Below are 18,175 nucleotides of genomic sequence, written 5' to 3'. Positions count from 1 at the left end.
TGTGGTGGATAAATAAATTTGATGACATGTTTAATTATGCAGATTTTATGGACCAGAGATGCCACTTAATGGTTGCTACAGAGAACAAGAATCAACCTGCTGTGTAAAATTGTCAATGAACTTATTGGACCTGGCAGACATCATGAATCACACAGAAGTTTACTTTGCCAAAACACCAAGTAATTGAAGTTTAAGCCTCAAAACTACAATAAAGTACTTCTAAAGTTTGTCCTGTATTTGCTAAGTTTACTGAAAGTAGGAATAGATACGCTGCCTGATTATTGACATGGTATATTTCTTATTCTAGGTTCTATCCTTAGGGGCTGATGTTCTACCAGAATATAAACTCCAGACACCTCGCATCAACAAGTTTACTATATTGCACTATAGTCCTTTCAAAGCCGTCTGGGACTGGCTCATTTTGTTGTTGGTAATATACACCGCCATATTCACCCCTTACTCTGCTGCCTTCCTTCTGAATGATAGTGAGGAACGGAAGAGGAGAGAGTGTGGATATTCTTGCAGCCCACTGAATGTTGTAGACTTAATTGTGGATATTATGTTTATCATTGACATTCTAATAAACTTCAGAACAACATATGTAAACCAGAATGAAGAAGTGGTAAGTGATCCAGCAAAAATAGCAATTCACTACTTCAAAGGCTGGTTCCTAATTGACATGGTTGCCGCAATACCTTTTGACCTGCTGATTTTTGGCTCTGGCTCTGAAGAGGTAAGTTTAAATGAATATGATATCTTAAATCAGAAGTTTCTACTTTACTTTACTATGATAATCTGTATACCCTAACATATTTTTGCCTTGTCAGTTAATAGGCTGTTTAGTAGCTCCACCCCATCTTTTAAAGTTAAACTAGAATTAAGTCTTCCTTAGTAGAATAATGTAGAATATTAGCTTTCATTGACAGGAGAATAAGTTGAACGATTCAGCTAGTATTTTTCAATTATACCATATTTGATACTATCTTTACAAGTAATGAAATAAATATAGCGTGTATGAAGGATTTGTTTAAATGCTTTTATTTAAGAACTGCTTTTATTTAAGATTTGCTGCTTGCTTTGCAAAAACTGCTCATAATGCATATAAGTGTTGTGTTGGCATAAAGCATTAATATAAATTTTCTCTGTTCAAAATCTTCAGATCAAATGTTTATTCAGCGTAAAACAGATTAGTTGTAATGTAAACTATACCAGTTAACAAAAAGATTTGACTTGTTGTGTATTTTATCAAGAATACGGACTACCGAAAGACAGAAAAAAAAGATTATATGGGGTTAACCTTGCCAAGCATGACTGATGTCCTCACTCTATCTGCACAATAGGTTAAAAAACTGTTCAATATATGCATCCAAAAATTGCCCAAAGGTGTATAAAACATACGCTATGTTCTGGATGCCTGACCCAGTTCTGCCTCCTGCCAAAGAATTTTATTTAATTTAAAAAGGGCTAAAGTTATAAAATATTTTTGATGAAAAGTGAACTGACAAGTAGAGAATTGGGGTTTTTTGTGATGCATAGAATACAGCAGTTTAAAAAAAATAAAGCAGCAAACTGAGCAAAATATGAACCATTCACTTCTCAAAGACACAAATCCATTTCTTAAAATCACCATTTTGCACATATTGACAAAATGAAAGCAGACACTTTTGTAGACCATATGTACATCTCATTAATTGGGAAGAAAAAGGTGAAAACTACAAATTAATCAGCAACGTTTAGCATGAGAATTTACTGATCTGACTTTATGCCTCCATATCATTATACAGAGAATGCAAAAACATTTTCATTTTAAAACATTTTAATTTTAAAGTTAATTCCTTTTTATTAAAGTAGTTTGCTGTGACAGCAAATATTTTTATGTCCACCCCAAAAGCCTGATCTGAATTCTGAGCATATCCCAGCTATCCTCACAAATTACTTGTAAACTTAATTAAGTATGCCTTTAAGGGTCTGTATAAAACAACTGGCACATACCTACATGCACCTTGAAAGTCTTGCAAACATATTTAGTCTTTAAAATTTCATAAGTAGGATGAATATCAGCCATGCTTTTCATAAATTCATTTTCTTAAATTTTATGAAATGAAAATGTTTTCCTGGCTCCTGTACTTATGAAAAAAATCATTATAAAAATATGATCTAGTACGGCAGTCATAGAAATCAATAGTAACATTCCTAATCAATAATGATATTCCACTAATTAGAACATGAACATACACACTCAAGGTAAATGAGGAATCTGGAGAAACATGTAGGTAATAGCATGCAGTAGAAATAAATTTTATTGAAGGGCTGCAATAATAAGAGAGAGAGTAACATAAAGGATAAGGGAACATGTTAACAGTTCTCTTACCGAAAGGGAACTTTTCTGTTCAGAAGGTGATTAAAAAGCTCAGAGATTCAAGACAAACTTTGACCACCTTTTGCATTCGTTGTCTATGGTAGGTCTCAGTCTTTCTGCAGATTTTTCTTCTGTGGTTTTGATAGCACAGACCCATGAAAGACAAACGTTTTGACAATGGGATTACTTGTAACTTGAACCACATCATTCCCCTTCGGTTGTTCTCTGCATCCACTTCTGATCACTGAGTGCTCATCACTGCCAAAAATTATGTTCAGTGGTTGGAAATGTGGAACATCAAGAATTACAATAGGGACCAATTCCAAAGTTCATTGAAGGAGTGCTCTTTGGATTTGACCCTGAACATCATTATTCCATTCCTCCCCCTGTTATAGAAGTCCTAAGAGTAAAGTGCCAGGTGCTAAAGTGATGCTAAAGAGATAACTTTAACATAAGATAATGTTACAGACTACTAGCAAAAACAAGTGCATTCTGGCAGGTGAGTACACAAATACAAAAGCATAGAACACGGAACCGAAATTATTGGACCATGTAATTACTTTTTCAGTATTGCCGATCTAAGTAAATTAATTCTTTATTCCCTCAAAACCTAGCAATTGAACTATCTGGAAAAGCTAGTTTGTTTACCTAAGCAGCAATGAAACTATACAGATTCTGACCAGTTCATCATGCCATTGTGACCTCTCTGTCTCATTTATGGTATTGAATATGTCAATCACTTTTTTCAGCTGCTACTTACTGCATTTTTGCTTCCTACATTGCTAACTATAATATTTATCCAATGATCCCTTTTTGATAGTTTAGCAAGAAGAAGCAAAAGTAAAACTGTTAGAATGGAGCATTTTTCATTTAATAGAACTTTTTCAGTCATAAGGGTTATCTTTTTTAAGAAATAGCTCTTCTTTTTTATCTAGCAATTCTTCAAATAAGATCCCCTATGAACAATTGTATTGAAGAGTCTTCTTATTAAACAACATAAGCTCCAAAGAGAGCTCCATGTGTGCTCACCCAGCTTTAAAACACCTTGATATCAAACTGAGTCTAGAAAGGGCAGGAGAAAATAATCCAAGTACCACACACAGTGCTATCTGAATGCTTCCATATGAGCCATACTTTGTCAACCATAGGAAAGCAACAGAGTAAGACAGTTAATTTTCCAATTTCTAAAATAGGGAACTAATATATATTTTTTTTCTGTTTAAGCAGACTCAACACAAAATTATTATGGCTGGTAGTAAACCATTCTCTCTGTTTTGTGTATTTTAAATGTTAAGTGACATCCCTGATACCTGAGAAGACAAAAATAATGGGTAGATGGGTTTGGTAGTTTATTCTTAATCAATCTGCTCAGTTGAGGAGTCTGGGTTGGATTTTAAAGAAAAAATAGTTGCAATGGCACAGCTTCTTAAGGCACACACATAGATTACATGCATGTACAAGTGGAATGCTGTTTAAGATTACTAGATTTTTTTTATATATACATTTAAAATAATGCACTTTTTAATGTATTGATCAGCTCTTCACTTCAAAGACAGGTACACTGCAGGGAAAAAAATGATGAATTTATAGATAACCAGAGTTTCTTCCCTGTCATCTAGAACCTACTGCAATAAAGCATACAGACATAACGGCTTCAGCAAGAAAATTTTCATATTTATAATTTTCTTAACTTGAGCTCAGAGAGAACACTCAGCTCAAATGTGCAGAAAAACATGAAGGTTTTTGCTTTTGCAAATGTCAACAAAAATAAATACATCACGATGTATATGTCCAGCATACTCACAAAATGTAAAAGTGAATGTGTCTTCTATTCATAGTAAAACATCAAGAAAATAGATGGGTTTTGGCTAAAATGAAGACATATGAATCAAAGTTGTTCTCTTAGTTTTATTAGTTTAGACTTCATCCCGTTACACAGTGTATCCATTAAAGCAAACTGAAAAGAATCCCACATTTCTAGAATTAGAGATTGAACCTAATATTCCTGCCTGCATCTCCACTGATAGAATGAGTACTTTACCCCCTTCCAAATTAAAATATATTTGAAAATCAAGCTCAGAAAACATCTCAGGAAGACAGTAATATATTTCCTGTGCTCGGTTCAGCAATGTACTTGGAAAACCTATTCCAATGAATTTCAAGTCTTTTACACTAAAGACTGCACAGCTGATTGTAGAGGAAGTCTGCCTTTGCATCAGCAACTCTGTGGACTGAGTACAGTCCAGGATGATGCAGCATTAGGATAGAGACTCTGGAAATTATTTAGGTGGCTGGCTAATATCAGAGAACCATTTAGTATCAACTTTTTCTTCCCTTGATTGTTTTTTAAGACAAGGCAAAGAGGAACCCCAGCACTGCTTGAGCAGGCAGTTATTCATAGACCATTTTGGCAGTCTTGTATCAATGGAAGTTGAAGAACTAGTACCCTGCTATAAATCTAAAAATCTAGAGGAAACCTAAGGATTTGTCCATCAGTGAGAAAGTAATGAATTGTAAATGGCTTTTTGCACAGGCAGAATACCATTTATGCAGATAATTAATTAGGTGATACCAGCTCCTTCTTCCAGACTCATACAATAATAACTTCTAAATGATACCCTCTGCAATCAGATGGACTGATGCCCTCCTCTTTCAAATTGTGCTGTAATCAATTGCTATCTATCAAAGTAGCTCCCTTCTGTGGTCATTTCAGCATCAGGGCTTGAGAAATTGAGGGTGTAAACTAATCACACTGTTAAAAAAAAGAAGAGTAATCAGAGTTTAGGATACCCCTTTGTAATATATAAGGATTTTGTAAAATTAATTCAGTGACCTGTACTTAGAAAATGTAGTAACCATGAACTCCTGGGTATCAAAGGTCATTTTTTTCCCCCAGAGAGAAAATAATCGACAAACTTTAACCTTTCTCAAGTTTCTCATTATTAGAACTGAATAATTATTCCAAAACAACTGAAGTTGTCTTATATGTTGTTACTTAGTTCATGAAGAGAACCATGTAGGCATGACAGAACCATTGTAGGCATGCTGTATTATTTATTTTTTGCACTATTACTAAAGTCAAAACAGAAAAAATCCAATACACTTTTGATCCACATCTCCCTCCTGTACTACAGCTAGAAAAAATCAAAAGGCATTTTAAAAGGCCAAATAGCACAATAACCAAGCAAGGCAAAAATATCAAAATTACTTTGGCTATACTGGTTAACAAAATGTTAGATTGGCAGATTGGAATATATAAAAAGTGCAGTGGAGAAATCTAAGCTGATCTTTTTTACTTTTGTCTATAATTTTGTTTATTTGTAATGAAAAAGTAAATTTGAGGAAATAGAACGTCTGTTTTGGCAGAATCTATTTTAAATGTGTATTACCTTAAGACCTTTATCTTTTTAATAAATCTTACCAATTAAAAAAGACTTCTTCAATGTCTTGTAGGTGGTTTAGATTCTGAAAGTATTTAAATATGTGCTATAGTCCTAATGAATTTCAGTTTAGGCAAACCATTTAATGCCTTACATAAAGGGAATGACATTTGCATTGAATATGCTGTGGTGGGGGAAAATGATCCTGTACCCTTCTTTTACCAATCTGAATTCATAGTTTCTGTAGCTATGAGATTCCTACATGCTTCTGGCTCACAGTAAATGCTGCTACTGAAAAAAAAATCCTGATATGGATAGCCAGCAACTCTTGAACTTGTTGTCCAGCTGATAAAGCTAGGTATGATGAAAACAGAGCAGCAAGCAATTCAGATGAAAGATCAGCATCTGCCATATTGCTGTTTGCAGATGTTAAATATTGGCACTGGATGGGGTAAGGTGGATGGGGTAAGATGGGGTGGGTACCTAACAGAGTAGGACCTCTGCCTCCTTGGGTGCCATGCTGAGCAAAGTATTCCAGCACACCAAGGAAATTACATTGCACGAGGTGTAGTTCTGACACCAAGTACTTCTGTCCCTGGCCAAACGACACATGGGAGGTGGACTGTTACTGTGTGAAGGCTACATCCACACTGAGAAGTGGACAGCATGTGAAAGCACACCAAAATCTATGGATCACGCTTTCCACCTCTATTGCCAACTGTATTTGTATTTTAATGTCAAAGCCTCTCCACTGTGTTAAAGAAAATTCAAACTCAGGATGATTTTCTTGATGGTTTAAAGCATACCTAATCTTGCTCATGCTGATTTCACCCTGAAATCAGGGTGAGTTGTATTATACACCTCCAGCACCTCCAGCATACTCCAGAGCTCACACTGATGCAGTATCTAAGCATGGGATTGATAATGAGGATGCATAATATTAGCCAGTCTTATCTTAAGAATGGAGTGGAACATTGTTGACGTATTTTGGATCCACATTCCACCTTCTGATCTGTTTAAGGGGCACTGTAAGAATCTGTTGCCTCTTGCATGGTATAGAGATATGACTACATCTGAAATAGAATTGTTCTAACACCCCACTAAGAAAAAATGATAGCTTTTCTTAAGATTGCTCTTTTCCTTAAGGGATCATAAATATTTAAGCCTGATCTACCTTACAAAAAAATGTACCTAATGGCAGCATTCACATGCTGAAGCTCAACCTAGGCATAGCTTTTTGAAGGATATGGTCTTTCAGACTGTTGAGGTCACAATCAATGAAACGGCAATGAGAAATTATTCTCCGTGATGTTAAGTTGAACCAAGGAGTGTTAGCTAGTGTTACCCTACATTATCCTTTTGCTTATTTACTCGGAAAATATGAAGATTCTATTGAGCTGCCCACTGACCAATGCAGCCAAGAAAGCCTCTTTTTTTTTTTCCCAAGGGCTTTGGGATTTTACTCAGAAACATGGTAAATGCAAGGATTTAACAAAACATTAAAACTAACCTAGTACCTGTTGAAAGAAAGGTTTAAAGTGACACATAGCACCATCAGAGTGGTTTGTAAGCCTCAGAAAACTTTTCCAGTTAAGTGTGATATAATATACATGCATGTTAAAAAAAAGGAAGAAAAAATGTATTAAAAACATATTCAGTCTTGACATTTATAAGTGATTGAGACTGAGATTGAGGTGAGAGATGAGAAAGTATTACTGAATACTTTAATATATCTTCAGACTTAACAGAGGGCAAAAGGTAGCTGAGTTCTTTTCAAAATCAAGTAGTTACTATTTACAATGCTGTCAATCCCTTTTACAGGAAATTAACAAGTATGAAATCAATTTACAGATTGAAAATTGAAAAATTATATTAATAAGCTTTAGATGCCTTTAAAAAGATCAGAGCCTCAAAGAGGCTGCAATGAATTGTAGTGCAGGTCTGCACTAAAAACTTGGAATATATTACTGGTTTATAACTGACCCCTTTTGTTGTTTTTTTTTAATGGTGTAGTACTTTTATTAGTGGCTTCTACCACTATACCTGCAAGCTTCAGGTTGAAATATACAAAAAAGAAGATTAATCTGGAGTCTGGCAATAACAGTAACAGTCTCCATGATTTTCTGTTCCCGGTGGTTCATCTTCTTTTACCTGTATAGCATGTTCTGACCATTACAAACAGGAAGAATATTTGCAGAATAAGATCATTACTTTTTGGGGAATTTCTGCCCTATTCCTTCTCTCTTCTACAACATTGTGCCAGAGCACTGCAAGGAGTCTCTAAGTTAAAACTGAATATAGTCACACAGCTTTGTTCAAACATCATAAATACTTATTACCTACAAGGCCAGTCATATAATCATGAGTAGTTCTGATAACTTACAGACCATAGCATGCCAAAACATCATGAATCTAATGGATCATTTAAGTCCATTAGGGTGGAATGAAGAGTCCAGATAAAGAATAATATACAAAATTAAAGATTATTCAGCAGATAATGACAACTTCAATATATCTTAATTTAAAATGTGCATTTCTTATTGTTTTCTTCACTGTTTTTATAATCAATTTGATTGATTGAAGAAAATTAAAATTACATTAAAATGGGTTAATCTACTGGTTTTATTGATTCCCCAAAGTAGTGGACTTTGCACTGGTTTATTCATGCTGATTATTCATGAACGTATATTTGCTAACAGAGGAAATTAGCTGCTATTTATATCTTATTTTTACAGACAACAACATTAATAGGTCTTCTGAAGACAGCGAGACTGCTGCGTTTGGTGAGGGTAGCACGGAAATTGGACAGATATTCAGAATATGGTGCTGCAGTTCTGATGCTCCTTATGTGCATATTTGCACTAATTGCACACTGGCTTGCTTGCATTTGGTATGCCATTGGAAATGTAGAAAGACCTTACTTGGCTCACAAGATTGGCTGGTTGGATTCTTTAGGAGAACAATTAGGAAAGCATTACAATAAGAGTGATGCAAGCTCTGGACCATCCATCAAGGACAAATATGTTACAGCACTTTATTTTACCTTCAGCAGTCTGACAAGTGTAGGATTTGGAAATGTGTCTCCAAACACCAACTCAGAGAAAATCTTTTCCATCTGTGTCATGTTGATTGGCTGTAAGTAGTTTTATCTTATTTTTTTTTCTTTTTTTCTCAGTGTTTCAGCAAATGACTTAACAGTCTAAGCTAATAAGATTATAATCATGTGGCCAGAAGGGCAAATTCCCAGGGAAAGCAAAGTTATATGTGAAAATATATTGTGACTCATGCAGTGTCAGGAAGCAGTTAAGTTGCTTGACTACTCAAAATCTGTTATGTAAACTGTCAGAAGTTTTGTGTTGTGTGTCAGTGCCTGAAAGCAAATCCTGTATAGGGTAGAAAGCTGAGTTTTGCATGGATTTAGGAAACTATAGCCCATCATTTTTCAATAATCATATTTTATTTGTTGATTTAAAACCTGAACCTATAAATGTATGCACACGTTCTTAACTTTGCCCTTTGTTCTTAACTTGTACTTACCCTTAGTTCCTAGCTCTTAATTCTGCTGAAGTCTGTAAAATTAGATGAACCTAACTTACAACACTAAGTTCAGGACTACAAATCTCCAAAGATAAATATTACCAAATTGATTATGATTCAATATTTAAGCCTCATCTGCTAACTGAGTTGGTACTGACACAATCAAATAAAAAGCTTCAGGTAAATCAATTCCACATATCTGAAAATGTTACTAGTCTTATTTGAGCTGTTTTACATACAAAGTACGTTATACGAACTGTTGCATCATCTGCAAATTCCAATGATATGACTTAAGTAAGTTTTGTTTCTATTTAATCCAGCATTAATGTACGCTAGTATTTTTGGAAATGTATCTGCAATAATCCAAAGACTCTACTCGGGAACTGCACGGTATCACATGCAGATGCTGCGAGTAAAGGAGTTTATACGCTTTCATCAAATCCCCAACCCACTGCGGCAGCGACTTGAGGAATACTTCCAGCATGCATGGACATACACCAATGGCATTGACATGAACATGGTATGTTGTTCTGTTTTTCAGGCATGGATGCTGAGGAATAGATAAATGCACAAGAATTTAGAAGGACATTGTAAGTCTTCATTATTTATGAGCTGTAAAAGTACAAGCTGGGTGGTGGATATATAGCAATTATTGAAAACCAAGCCATTACACATTTGGCATCCAAACATTTAACTGCCTAGATTATTACAAGCTATATCAGAAATCTGAACTCGCACTGTGCATAGGAAAGCTTGAGAACTGCAGTTGACTATTACAAGCTTAAGACAAGAAAAACATCGCTTTCCTATTTCAGGCATAGCTGTTCCAGATTTTTTTTGTTCTTTGGCCTGATTTTCCACTCCCATTATCAAACAAGTAGTTTTGTTTGTACCTACAGAGTTACTCTTCCATAAAACCTGTGGAGATCAATTCTTTTTCAAAAACCTATCATGTAATTTAGAACAGGTGTATTCGGGTGGGTGAAGGGAGAAGCGTGTGGGTGGATTAGCTGCTCTTTTCAGAGTAAAGTATTCTGACCATATGATAGTCTGAACAGCAGTTTGCTTGCATCCACAACCACATAATTCTGCACTGAAAGTCAACACAGTACTACTAGTCATTTAGCGATCCACAGAATATCATTTCTGGGAAGTGGCAAGGTACAACACTCATATTTTCTGTTCTTGATAAAAAAAAGCAACTGTAAATGCTCCTTATAGAAAAATATATTATGTGGCCAGCTAAATAGGACTAACAACCTGCTAATGAGCAAAAGTAAGCATCTATATTTCTGGCTTATTTTCTGGAGACAGCAACATTTTTTCTGAAAAGTTGACATACATTTGAAGACACTGAGAGCATTGTGCATCTTAAGGATCTGTGAATCTGTGTCTCTAGAGGGATGCTATTTCTGGAGCTATTCTGAGTTACAGATTAGAGACTTTGCAGAGCTCTCCATAAAGTTGGGAAGAAGAAGAATATCTATACATTTTTGTAACAATTTAACTAGAAATCAATCTCCAAAATTTTGACATAATTTCAAACAGCTTCCATGTGGTATCTATACATATGTTTGTGAATGACTGTCAGAGTGGTACACTTTTATGCAGTAAGCAGAAACAATGGTGTCAATTAAAAGCTTTTAAAAAGCTGAATCAGTGACAGCTTGACTTTATGGTTACCATTAAGTAAAGCAGATCTTAAAAGTAAGACAGCAAATTAAATATATTGGGCTTCACCTCCCACCTTCCGTGAGTGTCCCCTCCAGAGGGATATTATGTCCAGTGCAGGACTAAGATTCTTGTATAAACCTCTGCCGGGGATTCCTGCAGTGGAATGCAGCATTAGTGGCTCCATCCTGCATGGCACTGAATGGCTCTAATTCCTTCCGATGGCAATGGGATTGTGGGGTACTCAGCACTATGCAGGATCAGGCTCTTAAGCTGCAGGTGGGTGCAGCCTAATGCTAAAGTAGCTCACTGAATTATTTCTGAAGATATTAAAAAAACATGTATACCTTAACTAATTAATTGCCACTAATGGATGTACTAAGAACATCTGTTTCACATGAAATAGTAACTTAGAATGGATGTTGGCAGGTTAAACTTTGCGTAATGCAGGAATTGGTGTACTGGAATTAGTCTTGGATCTGTCAGTAATGTGGAATGCTAACTAAATTAATTAAGCAGCCCATATTCTGCAGTATGATTGTGAGGCAGTTTGGAGGCTTTGTTTTAAATAAAATGTGAAAAAATCAAGTTTAGTATCTTGTTTTATTATATTTTATTTCTTATTCTGTTCACAATTCTATCCCTCAAGTTTTATGGCAGTCGCTTAATTTTCTTAAGAAGTGAGTTTGACTATATTACACTTAGTGCAAAGATAATATAAGAATTGTGTGATTTATGTTGTACTTATGAAAGATTTATCTCTTTCCTGTCTGCTTCATACCTAAATACATGGAATAACACCACCCACTGGTAAGAGCAGGAGGTATTTATATCAAATTTAATTCCAGTATAAAGTGTGGAGAATATCCATGTTATCTGTCGGGTTTAGAGCTTGTTCAATGCTTTCTAATTTTAATTGTAACTTTTTGCATGACAAAGGGGTAGATAGCAAAGGGAAATTATCCAAGTAGAATCAGATGTGGGGCAAAATGGTTACTAAAAATTAGACATTAAGAAATGCTAATCCAACCACATTTATTAATCACTGTTTTACCCCACAACTCAAATCATGCTTCTCTGCCCAAAAAAGGTCATGTGCATATTGGTTTGCATTAGATAGTTGCTCTGTAGGAATGTCACTCTGACAAAGTTGCCATGCTGGTCATTCTGCATTTTCCTTTGTGTGAACGCTCTTAGTTCAAACCATATATGCATGTTAGCACAAGCACCAATGAAGTTTTCTTGGCTATAAGCCATGTGCATATGAGATGGACTTGCATGTGGTATTAACTTAATTTTGCATGAAATATTCGCATTTACACACCAAAGGGCTAATACTGTCCTCAGACAAATGTGTTTGACTCCTGTCAACATTTACTGGGAGTATTTTGCAAGTATCTGAAGGCAGAATTTGATCCAATGTCTTTCTTTTTCATTTCATGACTGAAAAGTGAAGAAAATTCAAAAACTCAGTCCTCTTTCTCCTTTGAAATATGAAATGCATGAATAATTTACATTTTATATATATATATGTACATGCAATGTAGACACACACATCTTCATATATATATATAAACAAAATTAGAGAATATGTTTCAAAAGGTGCTTTTAATTATCATCAGTAATATACTTAAGAATTCAGGAAAAGTGAAAAAAAAAAAAACAAAACAAAACAGCTTTTAACCTCAGGAATAATACTACACGAAGACTAAGTAAACTTGATTTCCTAAACAGTGTCGTACACTTTATATTGAAAACCAGTAGATAATACTTTACGCTCATTTGAAATGGCTAAACTTAAAATTAGTTTTAAACACCTGCTGGTGAAATATGCTAAGAACATTGTATATTTTTTCATTTGGGCCCCTCTGCTTCATTTCTACATCTCTTTGATTATGTTTCATTGCGTAATGTATTTTGATAAAAACAGTTCTACATGATTATGCATGGACTGGATAAACAGGATTTGGGATTTATTTTAATCTGGATAAAAATCTTGAGTCTATAAAATAAGCATAATTTAAACCATATCCCTGTGGCATACAGTGGCAAAGTGAAATTACAAAAACATTATTTACAGTGTATATTGTTTCATGAAAGATGTCACCAGTCCCAAAGACTCAAAGATATAATTTTTATTTTTCAGACTATCCTGTTCTGTTTTTCCTAAACTCTCTTTGCCTTCTTTTCCCCCTTCATTCCAACGTTATCAGTCCAGCACTGATAATAGCATGCCTGTGATGCTTACCCTGAAAAGATGATAAGACGACATATTTAGTATTTGAGATCCTTTTTTAAGTTTTTTAAGTTATGCATGTATTTTTTACAATCCTCCCCCCAAACCCCCCCTCCCCCTCCTTCTTTCCATGGATCTTCTGTGCATCTGAATACCTTTATTGGTTTATTTTACCTTTAAAAAGTGTTCAAAGAAGCAAATAAGTGGGACAAGCTTCAGAAAGTGTTTAGCCAAATGTACATGTTAATTAAAATTTTAGATGTGAGACAGCCTCCTTTTTATTTTGGGTTTTATCCAGTACCATGAAAGGAGAGAAGTCGTCAGAATTTTTATATAGAAATTTATGGAACCTTCTCCTGCAAGCATCCAAGTAAATGGTTGATTTTACACCTGTGACAAGTTGTCTTGGCCACACTGATCATGCAAGTACACACCTATCTCAAAAGTTCAGAACCATCAGTGCTACTGTATCAAATAAAAGGCAGGTTCATCACTGCTTTGGTAAGGTTTCTTATGTGAGAAACTGGCCACTGGTCACTGGATGACACCACTACATTTATTATTCTTGCTTTTCCTCCCGCTGTGATCACTTCTTATGACCGAGACAATTCTACCAATACAACTGTTGCCAGTAATATTCTTGGAACAAGAAAACTAGAAAAGTAAAATAAAATTTCAAAAATAACAAGGAGAAGTTCTTTATATCAACAGAAGGGTAATCCAAATTAGAAGTGTTTGGAACAAAAACTAGGAGTAAATGGTTATACAGAAGGAACATATAATCATGGTGGAAAATGGTGCTGCTATTTGTCTATATGTCATAATGGAAATCATAAGACATGTAAGACTATCAGAAAGTACTTCAGATATGATTAGCTGTAATGCTGTTCTTTCATTTTCTGCAACAAGACCACTTAAAAACATGAATCCCTACATTTAACGGTTACAGAAAAGAAGACCTCACAGGAAAAAAAAGACTTAAAGAATGTCAATCTATTTGCAAAGTTATCCTTTATCAGTTTCTCAGTGCACTGTATTTTGTGGTCTAATATTTCAAAACCAAAAACAATTAACAATTTTCCAACTATTATTACATTTTTGGAAAGACACGGATCTGGTCAGCTTCCAACTTCTACAGACATTAAAATTTTCTGTTGATGAGGAAGTCAACAGTCTAAGAAACCCAAATTATTTTCTGTCCTACTCACCCAGCAACATAACATATCTCAGCAATCACCTTTCAGATGTACTCAGAAACTGTAATAAGATTATAGATGAAGAATGATCCACTGCAGCTCCAGTAATTTCAACATAAAAATGTCACACAAATCTGTGGCATGACAATGACTGAAAGCAAAATATCCTAATTTTTTATGATTTTCAGACTTCAAATCTCACAGAAAGATTAATTAGCTCATCATCACACACTGCTGCTCTTCTCTCTCAACTGTTATAAGGACCTCCTTCATATCCTGCCAAAAACAAAGAAAAAATCTGACTCAGCAAAATTTTCCTGTAAGAAGAGATTAGGTATGTGTAGTCTGCGACACAAAGTATATTTATTGCAGCCTCTTTGTACCTTCAGCTGCTCAAAGTTTTTGTGTGGATCAGTTTCTCAAGCCATTTCACAGGGAGAGATCAAGACAGGGCAGGAATAAACAGATAATGTGGGGAAGGACCAGAATTCCTCTTTCAATTTACACCAGCTTAAATTGTCAGATGAACTAGAAAGTCTACCTTTATCTTTCCCTCTATATGCTGGACACTTGCTACTCATAAATAAGTCTGATAAATAAGTCTGACTCTGGTTCTGGGACAAGAAAGCCATAGTCAGAATGAGTTCCAACATACCCCATACAGACCTACAATACAAAAGAGCTCTCTTGTGTTCTCTTCGACTGCAGCCTGGCATTTAATGTTTGATGGCAGAAGGTTATACGCAGAATTAAAGGAATCTCTTTGACTGCCAGACTGCAGGGGCTGGAGCACCTCTCATACTAGGAAAGGCTGAGAGAGCTGGGATTGTTCAGCCTGGAGAAGTGAAAGCTCATGGGGGATCTCATTAATGTGAACAAATTCCTGGAGGGAGGGTGTAAAGAAGACAGAACCAGGCTCTTTTCAGTGGTGCCCAGTGACAGGACCAGAGGCAGTGGGCACAAACTGAAACAGGAGTTTCCGCCTAAATGTCAGGAAGCACTTTTTTACTATGAGGATGCCTGAGCCCTGGCATGAGTTGCCCATAGGTGTTGTGGAGTCTCCTTCCTTGGAGATATTCAAAAGCCATCTGGACATCATCCTGGACTACCAGCTCTAGGTAGCACTGCTTGAGCAGGGAGGTCAGACAAGATGACCTCCAGAGATCACTTCCAATCTCAAACATTCTGTGGTTCTGTTGGTATGGAATGTCATGATATTTCCATGTTTAATTACAATTATTGTCAATAAATGTATTGACATACAATTAACATGTATAATTACATATTATGTAGTGTAATATCCTGATTTGCTTCAGCTTGGATGCTTTCTAGATTTTTTTCTATGGGACACAGGTCAATACCTGTTCCAGAACTGAGGAGAGAAAATCTTAAAATTGTCATGAATCTTATCATTTATCCAAACAAAACAAAGTTATCATTGTCCCAAACATTTGCTATTTGGTTGAGGTTAGGGAACATACATGTCTCCAGTTCTGTTGTCATAAAGGTGTCTGATACATGTGTGACTGATACCTTGCTGTCATCTTGAAAAAGAGAAGTTAATGAAGCTGGACTCCCTCTCCGCTTATAAAAGACCACATTCTTCAAGGCAATGTGAATTGTGTCCCTATTATCCTCACCTATTCCTTCATCAGCTTCAATCACTTATTCCACACAAAATGTTTTCCTTCTTGCTGAATGACACTTTCCTCCTCTCTAAGCATGCCAAGTAGATAAACCAATGTTATTTGATGTGGAATAAGTTTTATTCCAGACAGGAAGAGATGACTGAACTTGGATTTGATAACTATCAAGGAGGGACAACTGGAGCCTATGGTCACGGCATCATAACTGGTTTTCTTTTTTTTTTTTTTTTATTGAGGGGAGGGTGGTTGAGGCTGATTTTATAACTTGTTATATCTCTTTTTTAGAAGATGTGTCTCTTGAATTATGCATGAGTTCTGATTCTAACTATGATTCTAACCATGAGAATCCAGGATTTTTCTCACCAGGGCCCGGTGGAATCACTGTTGAGGAGATATTGAGTGTAACAATAGAAATATGTCAGGAAAGAATGGAGCAATTGCAACCCAAACCTGTATTCAAATGATTTATTAAATTTGGATTTGTCATTGAGAATAATGCTATTTAAAAAGCAATTCTAGCTTTATCAAAATTTTATTTTGAAAATTATTTTATTTTTGCATCATTGAGTCCTGCATTTATATAACTTCAAGCTTATGCTGGCTTTCAGTTATTTACAAAAGCGTATTTTGAATTTTTGTTCTCACATTGGAGTGTGACTTAAATGTGCTTAAAGACTCCAAAAGCTCACAACAAAGGAAGTGAAATGCAATATTTAGAGTTTTATTATTTTTAAGGTAATCTCATTATTCTGAAGACTGCATGGATGATTTTCTAATATTTAGAGTTGTCAGTATGTGTACACATAATGTATTGATGTTGATTGCCACATTATAAGAACATGACTTTCAATACAATTGTTCCTGCTCTACACAAACACAGATATCTCTGAGAATCAGATACTTCTTTATTAACACAAGCTAAAAATTTATGAATAAGAGATATTTTCTCAAAGTAATGAAAATCTGAATATTAAAAACGTACATGGAGGCTTGGGTTGGCAAGATGTTGTCTGTACTGCACAACATAGAACTTAGTTTGGAAACATCAAATTCTGTGTAGTGTCAGCTGCTGGACTTGGATTAAATACCTCACTACATACAATGTGCATGGTATGGTAAGCTCCCATTAGAAATGCAGTGTGTAGCAACGTTTTAACAAATTTATCTTCAAATCAGCTTCTTTCTTGCATTTCTAAACTGGCATTAGTGGAGTAATCTCTAAAACTACATTGGAAATCAATGTTATTTGGGCACCTGTCGTCCTTCTAGAGATTTGACAATTGTATTAAAGAGCAAATGTTCTCCTGTCTGGTGTATAACAACTATTTTAGAGTGTAAGCTCCATGGGGCAGGGACTTTTTAATCACAGATACTTGAAAGAGGGCTAGTATCTTTCAGATGTTATTGGCATATAAATAACTATTAACTAATATGCAATGATTTTAGAACAATTTCATATTAAGTATAAATTAATTACCAAAATAATTGTTTCTTTAAAGAAATCCCCAAAGTATCTTCAGAAATATAAACCAACACACACGGTCTGCATGGTTTTTGCTTAATGGTAAAGTACAATCCCTTGATAAATGAGAAAAACAGAAGCTGATGTGAAAAATTAATACAGTTTATCCTAAGGCTGTGCTCTTGACTTCCTAGCATTTCAAATATCTTTTCTTGTAAGTACCTCTGAATTGGAAATATATTTCCTATTTTGCATCCTATAAAAAATGGAGCTCTTCTAAATTATATTCAGATAGGTGTATAGCAAAATAATTAATTCAGAATAGGTCTTTTTTACTCACATGACTAGAGAACAATTTCAAAATGAACATCTGCAATTTTTCTCCACTGGTATCATTAACTAGACATATTTGATTATCAGTTTCTCAGAATCATTCAGTAAATAAGTTGCCACAACCAACAATATTTCTAATTCAATATTATTACATTAAAATAAAAATAGTAATTGGGTACTAATCTATTTCTAGGGGTGTGATAGATACTGTGGCACCACAGAAGCTTTTCATTTATCATGTTTTCTTTTGCTTATTGGTGTTGAATGCTGGCTTTTTCTGAGGATGTATAAATTTCATGCAGTAATGCCCTATAGCTCATAAAATTGTTGTATATATGTGTGGTAAAACATTCTG

The 18,175-nt window shown here is 35.0% G+C and overlaps 1 protein-coding gene across 1 annotated transcript in view; it reads left to right on the top strand.

The window, feature by feature from the left end:
• LOC104047568 (potassium voltage-gated channel subfamily H member 7) overlaps window positions 1-10,738 on the top strand; it is a 157,683-nt gene extending 146,945 nt beyond the window's left edge. The window contains exons 7-10 of the mRNA XM_064453239.1: window positions 308-733; window positions 8,475-8,874; window positions 9,597-9,796; window positions 10,676-10,738. Coding sequence (XP_064309309.1) covers window positions 308-733; window positions 8,475-8,874; window positions 9,597-9,796; window positions 10,676-10,738 — 1,089 coding nt within the window. The remainder of the gene's footprint in view (window positions 1-307; window positions 734-8,474; window positions 8,875-9,596; window positions 9,797-10,675) is intronic.
• The last annotated feature ends 7,437 nt before the right edge of the window (window positions 10,739-18,175 follow it).

Source organism: Phalacrocorax carbo, chromosome 5 (assembly GCF_963921805.1).
Source record: "Phalacrocorax carbo chromosome 5, bPhaCar2.1, whole genome shotgun sequence".
Taxonomy (NCBI): domain Eukaryota; kingdom Metazoa; phylum Chordata; class Aves; order Suliformes; family Phalacrocoracidae; genus Phalacrocorax; species Phalacrocorax carbo.
The sequence above is the reverse complement of the archived record's forward strand: the minus strand, read 5'-3'. Positions and strand labels throughout refer to the sequence as shown.